The 20,424-nt window shown below is 40.6% G+C and overlaps 1 protein-coding gene across 4 annotated transcripts in view; it reads left to right on the top strand.

Moving 5' to 3' along the window:
* The window catches only part of il12rb2 (interleukin 12 receptor, beta 2a), a 46,480-nt gene extending 34,817 nt beyond the window's left edge, over positions 1–11,663 (top strand). For 3 of the 4 annotated variants that reach the window (XM_078561272.1, XM_078561270.1, XM_078561273.1), the window contains 6 exons: positions 1,433–1,534; positions 1,640–1,789; positions 5,970–6,107; positions 7,167–7,278; positions 8,741–8,840; positions 10,870–11,663. In XM_078561272.1, the coding sequence (XP_078417398.1) occupies positions 1,433–1,534; positions 1,640–1,789; positions 5,970–6,107; positions 7,167–7,278; positions 8,741–8,840; positions 10,870–11,403 (1,136 nt within the window). In that variant the 3' untranslated portion in view covers positions 11,404–11,663. The remainder of the gene's footprint in view (positions 1–1,432; positions 1,535–1,639; positions 1,790–5,969; positions 6,108–7,166; positions 7,279–8,740; positions 8,841–10,869) is intronic. The other variant, XM_078561271.1, reaches the window with a different exon arrangement.
* The last annotated feature ends 8,761 nt before the right edge of the window (positions 11,664–20,424 follow it).

The following is a 20,424-nucleotide window of genomic DNA, read 5'->3' as shown; positions in this document are numbered from 1 at the left end:
AATTTTGAAAATATGGGGAAAATTACTGATCCCAGAAACACAAAATCCGAGTAACACTTTTAGGATTTTAAAATTAAAAGATTTATTAACAAGAAGAAAAAAAATTACACACACAAGATTGAAATTACACACTTAAACAGTCTTACAAAACAATACCCAAAAATCCCTTAGTCAAAATACACAAGTAAACTACTTGGCAACAGCTCCCATAGATTTCAACCATAAAATTCAGTAATATTACCTAAGGGAAAACCTGCTGCTACTTTAATAAAGTATGCCACATGACTTCTCACTCTCTTCCTGTTGAAAAAAACCGAAGTCCAGGAACAGACTGCTCTCCGAAAACAAAGACTTCTCTGGCTTGAAACTGAATGGCTGCTTCAAATTCACAACGTTTCTCAGCACAGAGCTGGTCTCAGGGCATCTCCCCCACACAACTAACACAACTAAACATCTTTCCTTAAATGTCCATTTCCCCTTTGATCTTAGACTCCATTGTTCTAAGCATCTCTTTGAACTCAATTTTTCCAAAACATAAAAATTTCTCATGTTTTCCTATTGCCTCCACTTTTGGGTAAAATAAAATTCAATAGACCCTTGTTTACATATGAAACTTTTGAAAGTTGCAAAAGTCCCTTGTCACTTCTAAACTCCCCTTGAACCTTAACAGCTGAAGAGTCAAGTTCTTATTTATCTTACAATGAAAATTTCAAACCCAACCTATTTACTCTTACATTCAACTTCACCATAGCCTCTCATTACAAATGCATGCATCTAGCTCCTTTACCTTTCATCTCTCAGTCCCCACAGAAAAGATGTCTATACTAACCTTCCCCCAGTTTAATTACACACACACTCTCAGCCTTCTTTACCATATTCCCAAAAATATTACATCCATCTTCATGAAGGTTACAACAGTAAAAAGGATCATGAGCAATGAGGGAAGATAATTGAAGTGTTTAAGATGATTAAATGATTTGACAGGGCAGATAGCAAGAAATTATTTCCTCTGGTGCAGGAGTTCAGAACAAGGGGGCATAATCTAAAAATTAGAGCCTGGCTATTCAGGGGTGAAGCACTATACACACACAAAAAAATCTGTTCAGTTTACACCAATTGTTCAAAATTTCAAAACTAAGATTGATGGATTGTTTTTGTTATGTAAGGGTATTAAGCATTATGGAACCAAGCTGGGTCATGGAGTTCAGATACAGACCAGCCATGTGGTCTAATTGAATGGCAGAACATGTCTGCGGGCCTGAATGGCTTACTCCTGTTCCTATAACAAGCCACCCACGAGTATGCGAGATTCTAAAAGGTTTTCCCAGGATTTTTGCAATAAGCAGTCACACATTTCTCTTGTTTCCCCCCATCCTGTACATTAAGCAGAACAGAATACTTTTGGGTATAACTATTATCTACTGTATTACAGAAAATATAAAGCCCAAGACTTGTTTTCAGATCTCCGTCTATGCCATTTATGAAAGTGGGACAGGAAGACCACTGTCAACTCAGAGCTACTCGGCCCAAGAAGGTAATTAAAGTAGTGGCAAAATTTAAACCTTGGCTAAATAATTGACATGTGTTTATGGTAATGAGATGTCATTTTAATCAAGGCTTTTAACAATTTTTTATTCAGCAGCACCACTGTCAGGGCCTATAGTCTTCAAGCACAATGCTGCTGTAATATTCTGGAAGAATGTTCCACAAGACCAGAAAGAGGGCTGCATCGAAAGCTACATCATCTACTTGCAGGAGGAGAATTCAGAGTTGCTCCCTTCAATTTATAGTATGTGCATCAGCGAAATAGTGGTTAAGAACATAAGAAATAGGAGGAGGAGGCCATATGGCCCCTTGAGTCTTCTCCAGCATTTGATGAAATCAAGGGTGAACTTTATATTAACTCCACTTTCCTGCCCCATAGTTGCAGAGAAATTCTGTTTGTGAATGGAATTCAAGGTCTTAGTAATGACTAGAAACATTGAAGCTCGCAACCCAAATGGCAGCCAATCAGCCCATTGTGTCAGTGTTGGTTTTTTGCTAGAGCAATCCAAAACTAAATCTCATTCACAACAAAAACAAAAATACCTGTAAAAACTCAGCAGGTCTGGCAGCATCTGCGGAGAGGAACACAGTTAACGTTTCGAGTCTAAATGACCCTTCAACAGAACTAAGTAAAAATAAAGAGAGGTGAAATATAAGCTGGTTTAAGTGGGGGGGGGGGGGGGGGGGGGGGCGCGCGGTGGGACAGGTAAAGCTGGATAGAGGGCCAATGATAGGTGGAGATAACCAAAAGATGTCACAGACAAAAGGACAAAGAGGTGTTGAAGGTGGTGATATTATCTAAGGAATGTGCTAATTAAGGGTAGAAAGCAGGACAAGCAAGGTACAGATAGCCCCAGTGGGGGTGGGGTGGGGTGAAGGAATCGAAAAAGGCTAAAAGGTAGAGATAAAACAATGGATGGAAATACATTTAAAAATCATGGAAATAGATGGGAAAAGAAAAATCTATATAAATTGGGAAAAAAAGGGGGTGGGGATGGATCTAAAATTGTTGAACTCAATATCCAGTCCAGAAGGCTGTAAAGTGCCTAGTTGGAAGATGAGGTGCTGTTCCTCCAGTTTGCGTTGAGCTTCACTGGAACAATGCAGCAGGCCAAGGATAGACATGTGGGCATGAGAGCAGGGTGGAGTGTTGAAATGGCAAGCGACAGGGAGGCCTGGGTAATGCTTGCAGACAGACCGAAGGTGTTCTGCAAAGCGGTCACCCAGCCTGCGTTTGGTCTCTCCAATGTAGAGGAAACCACATTGGGAGCAACGAATGCAGTAGTCTAAATTGAGGGAAGTGCAAGTGAAATGCTGCTTCACTTGAAAGGAGTGTTTGGGCCCTTAGACGGTGAGGAGAGGGAAAGTAAAGGGGTAGGTGTTGCACCTTCTGCGGTTGCATGGGAAGGTGCCGTGGAGGGGGTTCAGGTATAGGGGGTGATGGAAGAGTGGAACAGGGTGTCCCGGAGGGAACGATCCCTGCGGAATGCCGCCGGGGGGGGGTGAAGGAAGATGTGTTTGGTGTTGGCATCATGCTGGAGTTGGCAGAAATGGTGGAGGATGATCATTTGAAAGCGGAGGCTGGTGGGGTGATAAGTGAGGACAAGGGGGACCCTATCATGTTTCTGGGAGGGAGAGGAAGGTGTGAGGGCGGATGCAACACAAACTGGAGGAACAGCACCTCATCTTCCGACTAGGCACTTCACAGCCTTCCGGACTGAATATTGAGTTCAACAATTTTAGATCATGAACTCTCTCCTCCATCCCCATCCCCTTTCCGATCCCCACCTTTTTTTCCCAATAATTTATATATATTTTTCTTTTCCCACCTATTTCCATTATTTTTAAATGTATTTCCATCCATTGTTTTATCTCTACCTTTTAGCCTTTTTCGATTCCTTCACCACACCCCACCCTCACTGGGGCTATCTGTACCTTGCTTGTCCTGCTTTCTACCCTTAATTAGCACATTCCTTAGATAATATCACCACCTTCAACACCTCTTTGTCCTTTTGCCTGTGACATCTTTTGGTTATCTCCACCTATCAGTGGCCCTCTATCCAGGTCTACGTGTCCCACCCCCCCCCCCCCCCCCCCCACCAACAACCCCAACCTCCTTAAACAAGCTTATATTTCACCTCTCTTCTATTTTTACTTAGTTCTGTTGAAGGGTCATTTGGACTCGAAACGTTAACTGTGTTCCTCTCTGCAGATGCTGCCGGACCTGCTGAGTTTTTACAGGTATTTTTGTTTTTGTTTTGGATTTCGAGCATCCGCAGTTTTTTGCTTTTAACTAAATCTCATTGCTGCGTTCTCTCCATGAAGTTCTGAATTTTCTTCTGCTTTGAATATTTATCCAATTTCTACTTTAATGATAGAACAATCTTGGCTAACAAACTGACCTCCTGTGGCATTGGACCCCAAAATTGTGACATTGAGCTGCTAACCTGGTCTCGGGTTATGGCCACTGCTCAGTCATTCCTACGAGGACATGATCTAAATAAGTAGGCCTGGAAGTCAATTAGGTACTAATACAATTACTGTTTAAAGTTCTTTACCTTGATAACTACTTGATTCTGCTACTTGCACAAAGGTCATGTCATCTCAGTCAGCGAATAGATCCCCGCCTCCCTTTGTGCATTTTTAAGATGGACCAATTGTGTGTAATATAAATTGTGACATCTGAAACATAATGGAAAATTCAAAAACATACACACATAAATATGCCTTAGATGCTATAGCTTCTGAAAATAAAAATAAGATTAAAAAAACAGGAGGAAAGTAGTTCATTGTTTTATCTTGAAAATTACTGAAATCTAGTTAAGTTTTCATATTTTACAGGGGTGGGGGGTGAATTTTTGGAATAGTGGTAATGCAATATTTCTCCTACAAATTGTGCCCAGTGCATGAGTTAAAAGATAAGAATGTCCCAATCATGACTCAGAGTGACAGCTCTACTTCTGCCTCCTGCCACAATTGGGAATTTGAAAATCCCTTAAGTAGGGTTTTGTGCAATTAATTAGATTTAGGCTCTTGGCAAATCATTTCACATAACGTGCTTACAACCAGACAACAATGAGACTTCCATCACACTATTGAGAGCTGGGTTCCAAAGGTCCAAAACAAGTTCCAAAGACAAAATGATTTTTAACGGACTGCATCACTCAATCCTTTAACAGCTACTTTTGATACATAGTGACATTTTGAAATGACTAATTATTTGAAATGAGTAATTATTCCTTTTATTTCTAAATGATTATTCCAATAGTCTGATCAAATATGTGGTCTTGGGTTACTACTTTTTAAAAGAAGAAATGCATTTTATTGAAAAGTCACACAATCTAAGTTGCATGACAAAACAGAAATGCAGTTTAATAACTATACTCATCAGTATTTCTCTCTCACTCATACATGTTTACATTCTAGAAAAACCTGCTAAAACAATTTAAGGGAGACAGTGAGTTTAATGAGCTATGTGCTGGATTGCAGGGAACCTTAACTGACAGGGCATATTGAAAGGTTTTGAACTCTCTCCCCACTATTTTCCACTCAGAAAAATCTGTACTCTTTAAAAAAGAAAAAGTACCCCAGTGAGTGTGAAATTCCCCTGCATGTGATATCATGAATAGACCCACATGCCACTAAACCTATCCATGATGTCACAGGAAGGAAGGTTTGACACACAGTATCTACAAACTGGCTGCCTCCAACTAATTAAGTTCATGTTTCACACTGGCAACTAAGAGTACATTGATAATCAGGAGTCAGGATGAAAATGGATTTGATTTAACGTATGAGTAGTGACATGCAGATACAGCACATGCACAGATGGCTCCCTTTGTACTGTACCAAACCACGTGATCATTGAATAAAATGCAGTTCAACTTTTTTATCCTCATATCTTGACTTTGAATGTGATGTTTGCAATAGTCAGAGATTAGGTAAGAGCCTACCCTCAACTGATTACACTGCATGCCTCATGGAGACCCAAGTGAAGAAAAGTGAAAATAGATTTTAAACATAGACAAAAGCAAAATGCACTCACTGGATTCACTATTAAAATGCAAGAAACCTGGAAATGGGCTCCTCCCCTCCCTTCATGACTCAGTTGGACATCCACTATGTGGTCTTGTGAATAGTCATACAGATCAGGAAGCCCCAGATTCAATTAATGATCTGTGCAGAGTTACCCAAGGTGGCAGTCAAGATGCTATAGTTTACCTCAGTGACCCCAGTTAGGAGAAGAGAAATAATTGGCCCAGAATTCCAGTTCAACTGATCTGGTTCACTGTTGGTTCACCACCAACCAGATAGAAGGGGAGAAATGGGGGAGATGAAAGAAAGTACTACAGACGCCAACAAAAGAACAATCTGGAATAGATTCATTAAGGGTCAATAACCTGTATGTTTTTGCTGTTTTGTAGGGCCTATTGACCCAACCAGCAGTAATTACTCAATTCCAGATCTGAAACCTGGAACAGGATATATTGTGTGGATGAAAGCAGTCACTAGAGCTGGTGAAGGGAAGAATGGAGAACGACACAGATTTTACTTCAGCCAAAGTAAGAAAGAAAGTGTAACAGAACTCTGAATGTTTCAAGTGTTACAATCCAGTTAGGGACCATTAACAATTAAAGGGAAATTTGAACACCTCGCTTTAACCAGTAGAACTTCATCACAAGGTTTCACGTCTAAAACAAACATTATTGTGTATGAAAGACAAAAAGAAACACTATTAACAAAATGGTTTACAACTACCTATGTTATGCACTCAGGTTTACTTCTTACCTTCCCCAGGAATTCGCTTTTAAGACACATCAATCCTAAAGTTATTTACTTCTGAAGGGACCACCCATAAGTATGCCAGTTTTCTGGAGAACTCTCCTCAGCTCTAGCTATTCTCAACAACAAAACTTTCATTTACCATCTCTTGACTGGATGTCTCAGTCCCTTGTTCTGGATACTTTTCCAATACTTCGCAAGCTAATCTGCTGGTTGCTTTCTTTGCCACAAGATTCTGGGGACCACTGTAGATTCTTCCACTAGTTTCAAACTAAGCAATCTTCAAGTTTCTATTCCCTCACTAAAGTTCAAACAGATTAAATCTTGCCAGCATTCCACACAGTCAAAGATGAAGAAGTTGCTTTTTTACTCTGCTTACAGTGCAGGCCTAAACACTCATTTGCTTTGGCTATCTATGCTCATTGAGCTGCAAACCACGAGGTCCTAACCATCTCAGCAGACTCTCACAGCAAACACCCAGATAAATGGAAACCAGAGAACCTTCCTAAGCTCCACCTACCTCCATAACGACGTACACTGGTGGCATTTTAAAGGCATGTAAATTATTTCACTCGGGGCCAGATTTCAAAATGTCTAAATGTTCATGTGAAGGATAACACTTGGACGAGATCTCAGAATGTGACCATATCCCAGCATTGGTCAGATGTCTTTAGTGGTTTAGAAGGAACAGAGAAAATTGGATGGACAAGAATTAACAGTTCTCAATGTTGTAAGGGGAAGTTGGTCAATATTTTGGAATTACAGACTGCATGAGGTTGGTCAATCTGAAGTTGTTATTCTGATCAGTGAATTGAAACTGAAATGTTCTTTTCCTTCAGGTATTCTTCCACACTCTGACAGCAAGTCCATCATAGTGGTGGTCATTGCAGTAACATTCTTGTTTGCAATCATACTTTCCGGATTTTGTTTATGGCAGTCAGTGAGAAACAGGTAAAACATCTAAAATTGTGGTCTACTCATTGTGATTATGTGAATTCACAAGTCGTTTCTTTTCAAATGTAAACTTCGCTACTGTTTCTGTTGTGTTAATAGCTTTGAATTTCTGTGACCAGGAAAGGACCTACCACAGATTAAAGAAGAAAAACTTACACCAGTCTTTATTTAAACCTTTTCCACATAATACTTATTTCAAACACTATTACAATCAGTGCTTTACAGTCTTTTGAATCAATCAAGAATTTTTTCTTCAATTTTACCTTTGCTGAGTGTTACTGGCTAGTGGAGAATAAATTACATTCAGTGGTATGTTGTGAATGGCATTCACCAGGATCCCCAATTGATGGGAGGAGAGAAAGAAATTCGGATTGGTCAAACTCTTTTCTTAAACTAAGAGGCTAGGGCTGGTTTATGCACTGTACATTTAAACTTGCAGGACAATGGGGGTGGACAGGAATGTGACTGACTAGATTGTTCTACGAGAGCCAGCATAGAAGCTATTCGTCTTCTTCTGTGCTATAAATGAATAGGATGTTCAAGTATTTCTAATTCATTACTTTTTGTATGAAGTAGAAGTGCAGCCCTTGGAGGATCACAACCCTTTCTGCATTAGCATACAGGCCCACACTCAGGCACAATGCAACAGCAGCAGGGCAGCATGATGTTCATTCCCCAAGTTAGCACTTAGATGCAAGCACAACATTAAAATTAGAATGAAGTTTTAAAATAAGGAAGAAAAATCAGACGATGACATGGGATAAAATTATAAATTTGTCCAATGTTTCTGTCTTTCAAATATTTCAATATTGCATCCATTGGAGTAAGTGGCAGGGAGCAGTAGTTGGAATAGAGCAGTGACTTTAGTTATTTGTCCAATATATTATAAATGACATACTTGTGACATCAGACTGTTGCTCATTACCCATCAACATAAGTTGGCATCTTTCCAAATTCGCATTCCTAGCTACCCCACTGAAATAAATGAAACCCATCACGGCTCCTCATCCGTTCAATGTGCCTGACAGCTCAAAGCAGTGCATTATTAAAGGTGAAAAGAGCAGGGGAAATAGTCAGCCTGATTTAACATGAACATTTCTGGAGTAGAACTCATTTTCATTCCAGATACTTATGCCCTTTCCCTTTTAAATGTTCTAACAGGCTGACATTCAGCCAATCCACCCAATTTTCCAATTCCAGTTTGGCAAGTGGCCTGGTGGGAAGCATGGACCAAGAATCAATACAGATTGGAGTCCACATTGACCTACAGTATCTGGGTGACAGCTACATACAGCTTTTAGACTATTATAAATCAACTCATCACTGGTATAAATAGCCCTCAAACTGAAAGAAGTATTACAGAATGTGGATGATTAATGTATGTGGACATTCCTCAAGCTGGAATTGTAAGAATTGAAAAAAAAGGAACTGATCTCACTTGCATTTCGTATTGCTGCAGGATATGGTCCATTCTATTGAAACTCACATCTCAACTGTATGTGAGAAACATTCCTGATCCGGCTAACTGCACTTGGGCAAAGGAATATACTGCAATTAAGGTAACATGTTTGTTATAAGAACCTTCCATTCTATGCTAGAAAATACATTCTGCAAGCATTGGTTGGCATTGTGACAGTAATTATACATTATTTGGTGAATTCTCCTCTTTCATTTCCACTATGCTTTTCCTTTTGTATAAGGTGTTAAATTGAAGCCCTGTCTGTCTTCTCAGGTGGATGTGAAAGAGTGCACAGCACTATTTCAAAGATGATTGGGGAATTGTGCCCTGTGCTATGGCCAACATTTATCACAACACAAAAACAGATCATTTGGTTATCACCATATTGCTGCTCGTGGGAGCTTGCTATGCTCAGATTGGCCATTTCATTTCCTATCTTACAACATATTACACTTCAAAGCACTTCATTGGCTGCAAAAAGCACATTGGGGTCATGAAAGACAATATAAAAATCCAATTCTTTCTTTCTTTCTTCTACTAGGGACAGATTTTAGCAGTTCTTGGTCAAATCACTAGATGGAGCACTTTGCAAGTGATATCCACTCCAAACCTGCTACGGGTCAATAAGGAGTCTTTGTCCATTTGTAGCTGTTTTAATAGTGGACCTCACATTCAGTAAGATGGAGGAGAGTATTTGCCAGAATGGAAGGAAACTGACCAAAGCAGGAGGAAAAATGGAACAGAAATCACAGAGAAAAGCTTTAATAAAACAGATGGGGCAATAGTAAAGGAAGAGATGAACTGCATTCCTCCAGCTTTGGCCTCTTGTGCGGTCCCCTCAATTTCCCCTACCATTCACAGTCCTGCCTTCAGCTGTCTAGGGGACCAAGCTCTGGAATTCCCTCCTCAAACCTCTCCAGACATTGCTTAAACCTACCTCTCTGACCAAGTTTTAAGTTGCATCCCCTAATATAAAATTAAAGAATAATACAACACAGGAGGCCATTATGTCTATGTGAGCTCTTTGAAAGACCTATTACACCATTCCTATTCCTATAGCCCTGCAGATTTTTTACCCTTCTTTGATTTTGTGCCTATCATTCCCATGGTATCTTTGTTGTAATGTAGGGAAACATCGCAGCCAATTTCCAGACCGAGCTCCCACAAACATCAATGAAATAAATGACCAGATTATTTGTTTCAGTTGTGTTTCTTAAAGCTCCTCAAATAATGCAATAATGCAAATAACGGAGCTTTTTACATCCACCTGAGAGAGCAGACAGCTTCTCAGTTTAACACCTCATCCTAAGGTTGCATCCTTTAAGTACTGAAGTATCAGCCTAAATTATGTGCTCAATGTTCTGACTCAAGGTGAAGTGTGCCATTAACTGAGCCAGGCTGGCACTTAAGCAGAATTACCTGTTTTAAAAGGCTCTGCAGATACAATTGCTGACCTGAGTATGGAAGAGGATTGATGAGATGGAGAATAATTTCCACTCTAGCAGTTTGTCTATTGATTTTAAAACTGTCACTCTGGGGGTCAATACAGCACTATAAATAGTTAAACAAAGCAAAAAGCAACTCCTACTTATTGATTGACAGAGTGGCCCTGATTTTGCAATAGTAATGACAGCAATTTCTGGTATATGGACATGTACAGTTAATTGCAGAAATCCAGAAGTTTTTCTCTTCTAATGAATTTTTTCCTAACTTGTTTTAATCATCTGTCCAAACATTACTATCCATCACTGGGTTGGTATGCAGCCTTAGGGTTGCCACCCATACTATAATAGAGGCCTTTTATTTTGGAAATGTATGAAATATAAATCAGCGATACATCATAGCCTGAAAATCAGACTTTTGTAGTCACTATTGTTTCAAGACAATCAATTGCAAGGAAATTAGCAGTTGCCTGGGAGACGCACACTTTCTTGGCTGTAAACATCTAGCCTGTCAGCAGAAAAAGATTTTTAAGACACCAAAACATGAAGTCAGGTGAGGAGCGGGAAAGGGAAAAGCTATCTTAAAGAACCACTAAAAAAATATAAAATGTACTATGGTTGGTTGCATCTGTTGATCAAATTTCAAAAGTGCAGTGTTCCTGAATCTGCTCACTTTTCTTACTGCAGAACAAGACGGACCTAACATACACTGACTTCCAAACTGGATTAATTTCACCTTATGAAGTCCCTGAGACTCTACAAGTAGAGGAGATGTCACCCGAGCAGGAATTCTGTATCAATATGGAGATTGTTGACCAAGAACAGTGTAGCCTGCAATCCCTATTGCTAATTCAGTCCACAGCTAGTCAATTGCACCAGAACAAGGAACTAAGCCAAGGAGATCTTTCACCTGGGAACAGTGAAGAGAACATCGTGGATTACAAATGCCAACTCCCTTGTTTATACATTGAAAAGCTACCTTCTGTGGAAATTAACCAGGACCTCCCAGATTCAAACAACTCCATAATAAACCAAAATACTGGTTACATCCCCTCCAACTTTCTACATGTTACTGACAACACTAAAGAGACTAATAGTGAATGTTTTGCAGACTCCTTTTCATTCATGCCTCTTCCTTCCTTGGCTAGAATGGAAATCGCCTATGGAGGGAAACTGACATTAGATGTAGTGAAAATTGACTGCAGTTCGCTTGTGGAATAAGATTTTGTTAATATTCTTAATCTATCTGTATGTAGTATTTTGAGAGCTTGCATTACTGACCATTGACTGCCAGGAAGTTTTTTTTTCAAATAATGAGCACTTCTTGCTCTTTTCCGTCTTCATAACATCATGCAACATGTTAGGAAGGTTGCACATGTCTTTCACTGGATTATACAGGTTTTGTACTGCAAGTGTAAGCATTTGGGACCAACTATAATGTAACTAAGATTATGAGTATATAAATTTGTTCTATAAGGTGAGATAGCTGTATATCATTTATACTGAGCATTTTTTTTTTGGAACTGCAGAACTACTGGCTGCAGGCAGCCTGAAAGCAAATGTTTGCTGTAGATTTTTTTTCAGTGAAATCATGAAGGTTTGCTCTAGTGCCATGAGGTAGTATTTGTGGACATTTCTCCCCATTAGTGATGGCACTGGAACATCTTAAATACAATTCATAATGTCAGTCAATGGAGATTTACACAAAATTAGTACACCACTTTCCTCCAGCCAACAGTTTAATGGAGCAGTAACATTGCAAATCACTACAAATTGCTATTTGATGTCAGCCATTCTACCATTAGCCACACAAAAAAAACAGGACCGTGACCTTAATCTCCCTTTGAGTTTCATGAAGTTACTGCATTTTCTTTCTTTGCAATTGGTGCATGAACATTTCCTTAAGGTAAAAACCAGCCTTTTCTTGTCCCATTAGCTGATACTTGCCTCTCTTAGTCCACCAACTTCACCTTGGTTTAAATTTGGTTTATTTCAAGTTTAATTTGTTCAGTCATTCAGGCTGCTTTCCTTCAGTTTCACTGCTAGCACTATTGTAATTCTAGTCCATGACCATTGTCTCAAGGTGTAATTACTAATGCTGTCCTATCCAAGCTTCCCTGCTTCCAGCCTCCATAAACTGGATTTCATGCAAAACAGGAGAACAGGGAAATGGTGGAGAAACTAAAATCACTTTACATCTGTCTTTACGGAAGATACAGAAAATCTCCCATAAATACTAGGCAACCAAGGGATTTGTGAAACTGAGGAACTAAAAGAAATTAGTAAAGATGCAGTGCTCAAAGTTAACTGGATTAAAGGTTGATAAATCCCCTGGACCAGATGAGCTAGAGAGATAGTGGATGCATTGGTGGTTATCTTTCAAAATTCTATAGGTTCGGGAAAGGTGCCTGTGATCGGAAAGTAGTAAATGCAACCCCACTATTTAAGAGGGAGAAAGGCGAACTACAGAACTGTTCGTTTGACGTAAGTAGTAGGGAATTGCTAGAATCATCTTATCAAGTGATACTTGGACATTTAGAAAAGAATGGTAAAATTGGGCAGGGTCAATGTGGATTTACGAAAGGAAAATCATGTTTGACAAACTTGCTGGGAGTTTTTGAGGATGTTACTTGTAGCATTGATAAAGGAGAACCAGTGGAAAAGATATATTTGGATTTTCAGAAGGCTTTTGATAAGGTCCCACATGAGGAAGTTAGCAAATAAAATTAGAGCACAAGGTATTGGTATTCACTAGCATGGATTGAGAATTGGTTAACAGACAGAAAGCAGAGTATGAATAAATGGATCATTCTCAGGATGGCAGGCTGTTACTAGTGGGGTACCGCAAGGATCAGTGCTTGGTCGACAGCTGTTCACAATCTATATAAATGATTTGGATATGGGGGGCCAATTGTAATATTTTCAAATTTGTTGATACACCAAACTGGGTGGGAACGCACATTGTGAGGATGATGCAAGGCGGCTTCAAGAGAAGCTGGGCAGGCTAAGTGAATGGACTAGAACATGGCAGATGAAATATGTGAAAAAGTGTGAAGTTATTCACTTTGGTAGGAAAAACAGAAAGGCAGGTTATATTTTAAATGGTAAGAGATTAGGAAGTGTGTGTGTGCATGCAAAGGGACCTGGATATCATTGTTCATGAGTCATTAAAAGTTAGCATGCAGGTGCAGCAAGCAATTAGGGAGGCAAATGGTGTGTTGGCCTTCGTCACAAGGGGATTGGTGTACAGGAGTGAAGATATCTTGCTGCAGTTATATAGAGCCTTGGTGAGAACTCACCTGGATTATTCTGTACAATTTTGGTCCACTTATCTAAGGAGGGATATACTTGCCATTGAGGTAGTGCAACGGAGGTTCACCAGATTAATTCCTGGGACGGGGGGATTGTCTTATGAGAGTTTGGGGAGACTGGGTCTGTATTCCCTAGAGTTTCAAAGAACAAGGGGTGACCTCATTGAGACTTACAAAATTTTTAGAATACACCAGGGTGGATGTAGATGTTTCCCCTGGCTGGTGAGTCTAAAACAAGAGGACATAATCTCAGGATAGGGGGTAGGCCATTTAAGACTGAGATGAGGAGTAATTGCTTCACTCGGTGGGTAGTGAATCTTTGGAATTCTCTACCCCGGAGGGCTGTGGAATCTCAATCATTGAGCATGTTCAAAACAGAAATCTATATATTTCTGGGGACTAATGACATCAAGTGATATAGAGTTAGCATGGGAAGGTGGTCTTGAGGTAGATGATCAGCCATGATCTAATTGAATGGCAGAGCAGGCTCGATGGGCTGAATGGACTACTCCTGTTCCTATAATATGCTATATTCTTTTCCCTACATGTTCAAAACCCACACTTCCATTCCCACAAGTTCTCTGTATCAAACTCAAAAATCCCTACCCTTACCTTCAAATGCCATAATGAACATAAATAGGAGCAGTAGACCATGAGGTCTCTTGAGCCTGCTCTACCTTTCAATATCATGGCTGATCTTCTGCATCAATTGCACTTTCCCTCTCTCCCCATATCGCTTAATTTCTTGAGACACCAGAAATCTGTCTAACTTGGCCTTAAATATATTCAAGGATGGAGCATCCACAACTTTCTGGGGTAGACAATTCCAAAGATTCACGACCTTCTGAATGAAGAAACTTCTCATTTAAGTTTTAAATGGCCACCCCTTATCCTGTGACTATGTTCCAATCTTTTGTTCCCTAGCCAGGGAAAATAATCTCCCATTGCAAGCCTATACAGAACCACACATGTTTCAATGAGATCACTTCCCATTCTTCCAAACGTATAGGCCCAATTTACTCAGCCTTTCATCAAAGGATGACTCTCATATCCCAGGAACAAATCTAGTACCACCAAAGCAAATATATCGTTCCTTAATTATGGAAACCAAAACTGCATGCAGTACTCCAGGTGTGGTCCCACCAAAGCCCGTACAATTGTAGCAAGATTGTAAGGTTGATAGTTGATAGGCAAAAACCAGGAGGCTGAACATAGAAAGTTCAGAGAGAAATTAAAAAAGAGGATAGAGTATGAAAAGAGACTGGCAGCTAAAAAAGGTTCATATAGCGATATAAATATAAAAAGGGTAGTAAAAAGGAGTGAGGCCAATTAGGGACCAAAAAGGGGATACACGCATTGTGACAGAGGTACTCAATGAATACTTTGCATCAGCTTTTATCTAGGAAGATACTACCAAAGTCATAGTGAAGTATGAGGTATTTGAGACACTGGGTGAGCTACAAATCGATAGTGGAGTTATTAGACAGGCTGGCTATACTTAAAGCTGTTAAGTCATCAGAACCAGGGTGATGCCAAAGGACTGGAGAATTAGGAATGTTTCATCCTTGTCCTAAAAAAGGGTGGAAGGATAAGCCCAGTAACTACTGGTGAGTCAAATTAACTGAGTCAAGTGGTGGGAAAGCTTTTAGAAATGATAATCTGGGACAAAATTAACAGTCACTTAGACAAATTTTGGGTAAGAAAAGCCAGCATAGATTTTTTTTTTACAAAATAAATAATATTTGAATAACAAGTTTTTTTTGATAAGTTAACAATAAGGACTGCTATGGTGTACATGGACTTCTAAAAGGCATTTGATAAAGTGCCACATAACAGACTTGTCATCTAAGATAAAGCCCTTGGAATAAAGTGACAGTATGGATATGAAGTTGCTGGAGTGACAGCAAATAAGTTTTTTTTTTAGATACATAAAGGCTAAGAGAGGCAAAAGTGGACATTGGGCCGCTGGAAAATGACGCTGGAGAAGTAGTAGTAGGGAACAAAGAAATGGCAGAGGAACTGAATAGGTACTTTGCATCAGTCTTCACAGTGGCAGACACGAGTGACATCCCCAAAGTTCAAGAGAGTCGGGGAGGCAGAGGTGAGTATGGTGGCCATTACCAAGGAGAAGGTGCTAGGAAAACTGAAAGGTCTGAAGGTGGATAAATCACCTGGACCAGATGGATTACACCCCAGAGTTCTGAAGGAGATAGCTGAAGAGATAGTCGAGGCGTTAGTGGTGAGCTTTCAGGAATCACTCGAGTCAGGGAGGGTCCCAGAGGACTGGAAAATCGCTAACGTAACCCCCCTGTTTAAGAAGGGAGTGAGGCAAAAGACGGGAAATTACAGGTCGATTAGCTTGGCCTTGGTCGTTGGTAAGATTTTAGAGTCCATTATTAAGGATGAGATTTCAGAATACTTGGAAGTGCATGGTAAAATCAGGCAAAGTCAGCATGGTTTCATCAAGGGGAGGTCATGCCTGACAAATCTGTTAGAATTCTTTAAGTAGGTAACGAGCAGGTTAGACAAAGGAGAGCCAATGGATGTTATCTACTTGGACTTCCAGAAGGCCTTTGACAAGGTGCCGCACAGGAGGCTGCTCAGTAAGAGCCCATGGTGTTAGAGGCAAGGTACTAGCATGGATAGAAGATAGGCTGTCTGGCAGGAGGCAGAGAGTGGGGATAAGGGGGTCCTTCTCAGGATGGCGGCCGGTGACTAGTGGAGTTCCGCAGCGGTCAGTGTTGGGACCGCAACTTTTCACTTTATACATTAATGATCTAGATGAAGGAACTGAGGGCATCCTGGCTAAGTTTGCAGATGATACAAAGATAGGTGGAGGGACAGGTAGTATTGAGGAGGCGAGGAGGCTGCAGAAGGATTTGGATAGGTTAGGAGAGTGGGCAAAGAAGTGGCAGATGGAATACAATGTGGGGAAGTGTGAGGTCATGCACTTTGGTAGGAAGAAGAGGCATAGACTATTTTCTAAATGGGGAGAGAATTCAGAAATCTGGAGTGCAAAGGGACTTGGGAGTCCTACTCCAGGATTCTCTTAAGGTTAACTTGCAGGTTGAGTCAGTAGTTAGGAAGGCAAATGCAATGTTGGCATTTATTTCGAGGGGACTAGAATATAAGAGCAGGGATGTGCTGCTGAGGCTTTATAAGGTTCTGGTCAGACCACATTTAGAATATTGTGAGCAATTTTGGGCTCTGTATCTCAGGAAGGATGTGCTGGCCCTGGAGAGGGTCCAGAGGAGGTTCACGAGAATGATCCCAGGAATGAAAGGCTTAACATATGAGGAACGTTTGAGGACTCTTGGGTCTATACTCGATGGAGTTTAGAAGAATGAGGGGGGATCTGATTGAAACTCATAGAATACTGAAAGGCCTAGATAGAGTGGACGTGGGGAAGATGTTTCCATTAGAGAGACTAGAACCCGAGGGCACAGCCTCAGAGTAAAGGGAAAACCTTTTAGAACAGAGATGAGGAGAAACCTCTTTAGCCGGAGAGTGGTGAATCTATGGAATTCATTGTCACACAAGGCTGTGGAGGCCAGGTCATTGAGTGTATTTAAGACCGAGATAGATAGGTTCTTGATTGGTAAGGGGATCAAAGGTTACGGGGAGAAGGCGGGAGAATGGGGTTGAGAAACTTATCAGCCATGATTGAATGGCGGAGCAGACTCGATGGGCCGAATGGCCTAATTTCTGCTCCTATGTCTTATGGTCTAAATGGGGTAGTGATAAATAATTGTTTATCAGGCTGAAAGATGATCTGTTGTCGAGTTGCCATGGGTCATTATTAGGGTCACTACTTTTCTTGATATATAGTAATAACTTACACTCAGGTGTACAGAGCACAATTTCAAAACCTGTGGATATTACAAAACCTGGATGTCTTGTGAACTGTGAGGAAGATTATGATCGACTTCAAGCGAACAATCTGGTGGAACGGACAGACATGTGGTAGATGAAGTTAATACAGAGACTTTTGAAGTGATACATTCTGGGAAGAAGAATGAGAATAAAATAAAGATCACAATTCTAAAGCGAGCGCAGGAACAGAGACCTGGGGGTTATATGGCTACAAATTATTGAGGTTAAAAAGACATACGGGGTTCTGAGTTTTATAAATAAAGGCTTGTAGTACAAAAACAAGGAAGTAGTTATGAGGAACCCTTATATATTGCTGCTTTGGTGCCAACTGCAGTACTGTACTCAATTCTGGGCATCACACTTTGGGAAGGACACGAATGCAGACAGGGTGCAGAAAAGATTTATGAGAATGGTTCTGGGATTTGGGACTTCAGCTACATGAATAGCTTGGAGAAGCTGGGGCTGTTCTCCTTAGCGAAGGTTGAGAGGAGATTTGATAGGTGTTCAAAATGAGGGGTCTGGACGGAGTAGTTTGGGTAGAAATGTTCCCATTCATGGAAGGATCAAAAACCAAAGGACACAGATTTAAGGTGTTGTCAAAAGGAGCAAGGTGACATGAGGAAAAGCCCTTTTTAAAAAAAATGCAGCCAGTGGTTAGGATCTGGAATGCACAGCTTGGGAGTGTGTTGGAGGCAGATTCAATTGTGGCTTTCAAAAGGGAATTGGATAATCTGAAGAGAAAAAATTTGCAGAGCTACAAGGAAAATGCAGGTAGTGGCACTAGTTGAGTTGCTCTTGCTGAGGGCTAACACAAATGATGAACCAAATGGCCTTCTTCCACGTCGTAACCATTCTATAATTCTTGTATTCCAATCCCCTTGCAATGAAGTCCAACATGCCATTCATCTTCCTAATTGCTTGCTTTGCCTGCATTTAACTTTGTATTCCTTGTACAAATACATCCAAATCTCTGAACATTTACATTTAGAAGTGCTATATATTTTTAAAAAGATATTTGCTCTTCTGTTCTTACTAAAGTGAATAACCTCACACATTCCCACATTATGTAGCATTTGCCACCTTGTTGCCCACTCACTGAATCCACTTAAATCAGTTGCAGCATCCCTATGTGTTCCTCACAGCTTACATTCCCACCTAGCACTGCATTGTCAGCAAACTTAGATGAAAAGACAGAGTAATATATCCAAGTCGTTATATTGAATGTTAATAGCCGAGGCCCCAGCACTTATCCTTGCGGTACTCCAGTATTTACAGCCTCCCAACTTGAAAATGCCCATTTTTCCCTATTCTCTGCTTCCGGTGTGTTAAGCAATACTCCATCCAGCTCCAACTCCACAGGCCCTTATTTTACATATTGACCTTCTGCATGGCACCTTACTGAATGCCTTTGGAAATCCAAGCACATCACATCTACTGGCTCCATTTCTACCCAACTAGCTACATATATTACAGCAAAAAAAACATTTTTCAATCACTATTTCCCTCTTGTAAAACCATGTTGACTCTGATGAGCTCACCCTCATGTCTCATCTGAAAGACAGCACCTTCAGCAGCATGATATTTCCTCAATATCGAACTTGTTATCAAGTCTCTGGGATGGAACTTGAACCTATGACCTTGACTAATAACAATGCTACCAGAGTCAAGGTTGACACCCTCTTGTCAATAAGGGAAGGATTTCATTCCATCCATCTGGGCTGATTTCAAACTCAAATCTGGGAAGTAAAAGAATGGTGAACTTAAGTGGACCATCCCCAGTACCAAGTAATTCAAACCTTAGTTTGAAGAGAATTTTGAAGTTGGCAAAAGTTGCAGTAAATTGGAAGGATTTAGGATAAAAGTTTCAGAGGGCAAAAGTTTGATGGTTGAAGGTTTGACTATTATTAGAGGAGATGGAACAGGTGGCATGAAATAGAAGGACAGACACTACAGGCTGGAGAGTAGGTGATTGATGTAGAGTAATGCCACATTGGAGTCTACAGAGCAGGGCAAAGTGATGGGGCTACAAGGTCAAGGGATATAACTGAGCAGGCAGTGGACACAGGCAGCGCAGTTCTAATGAATTCAACCAAGGATTCCAGCCCCGACCCAACCCCAATATGGTTGGAAGAAAGGTGGAGCAAAATGGAAGGTCAGGGATAGGTGGGAGCTCAGGAGAGATTGAAAAAGATGTCACGGACACAAGACAAAGGGAGTGTTAAAGGCTAAATCTGCTGAGAGTGGCATAGAAGTAAGATAGCAGAACAAAGATTAGCACCCTGAAAGCACAACATAAAAACAAGTGACTGATGGCCTGGAGATGGGGGCTTGGTGTTGGGGATAAGGGATAAAAATAAATAGAACAAATGAATAAATAAAATTAAAATGAAAAATTGGATTAAAAGGGGTAAAGCCCCATTTCCAGCACTATGCTGTCACCCCTCCCTCCCAGAATCATGATAGGGTTTCCCTTGCCCTCCCCTTCCAGCCCACCATTCTCCATAATCAATGGATCATCCTCCACCATTTCTGCCATTTGCAGTGTGATGCCACCACCAAACACATCTGCCCCTTCCCTCCTCTTTCAGCATTCTGAGGGAACTTCTGTTTGCAACATCCTAGCCCACTCCTGTCAGCCCCAATACCCATCCCCTTCCACAGCATCTTTCCATACGTGCACAGGAGATGCCACACTTGTGCTTTTATATCCTCTCACCATCCAAGGCCCTTAACACTCCAAGTGATTTGCATGTACTTCTTTTAATTTAGCATAGTGTACTCACTGCTCAATGTGGTCTGCTCTATAATGGGGAGACCAAATGCAGATTGACTGACTGCTTTGTGGATCACCTTTGTTCAGTCCGCAAGCATGACCAAGCTTCTGGGCACCTGTTATTTCTCCAATTTCATCTCATGAGCTCTCTGTCCTCAGCCTCCTGCAGAATTCCAAGCTCAATGACCGCAGCTCATTTTTCAAACAGGCGTTTGAGTTGTGGTCTTAAATTTCAGACTGCAATCTCTGCCTCCATTTTCAGTTTTACTCATTTTTCTCATGTAT

This window comes from Cetorhinus maximus, chromosome 17, assembly GCF_964194155.1.
Source record: "Cetorhinus maximus chromosome 17, sCetMax3.hap1.1, whole genome shotgun sequence".
Classification (NCBI taxonomy): domain Eukaryota; kingdom Metazoa; phylum Chordata; class Chondrichthyes; order Lamniformes; family Cetorhinidae; genus Cetorhinus; species Cetorhinus maximus.
This window is presented reverse-complemented; position numbering and strand designations above follow the sequence as displayed.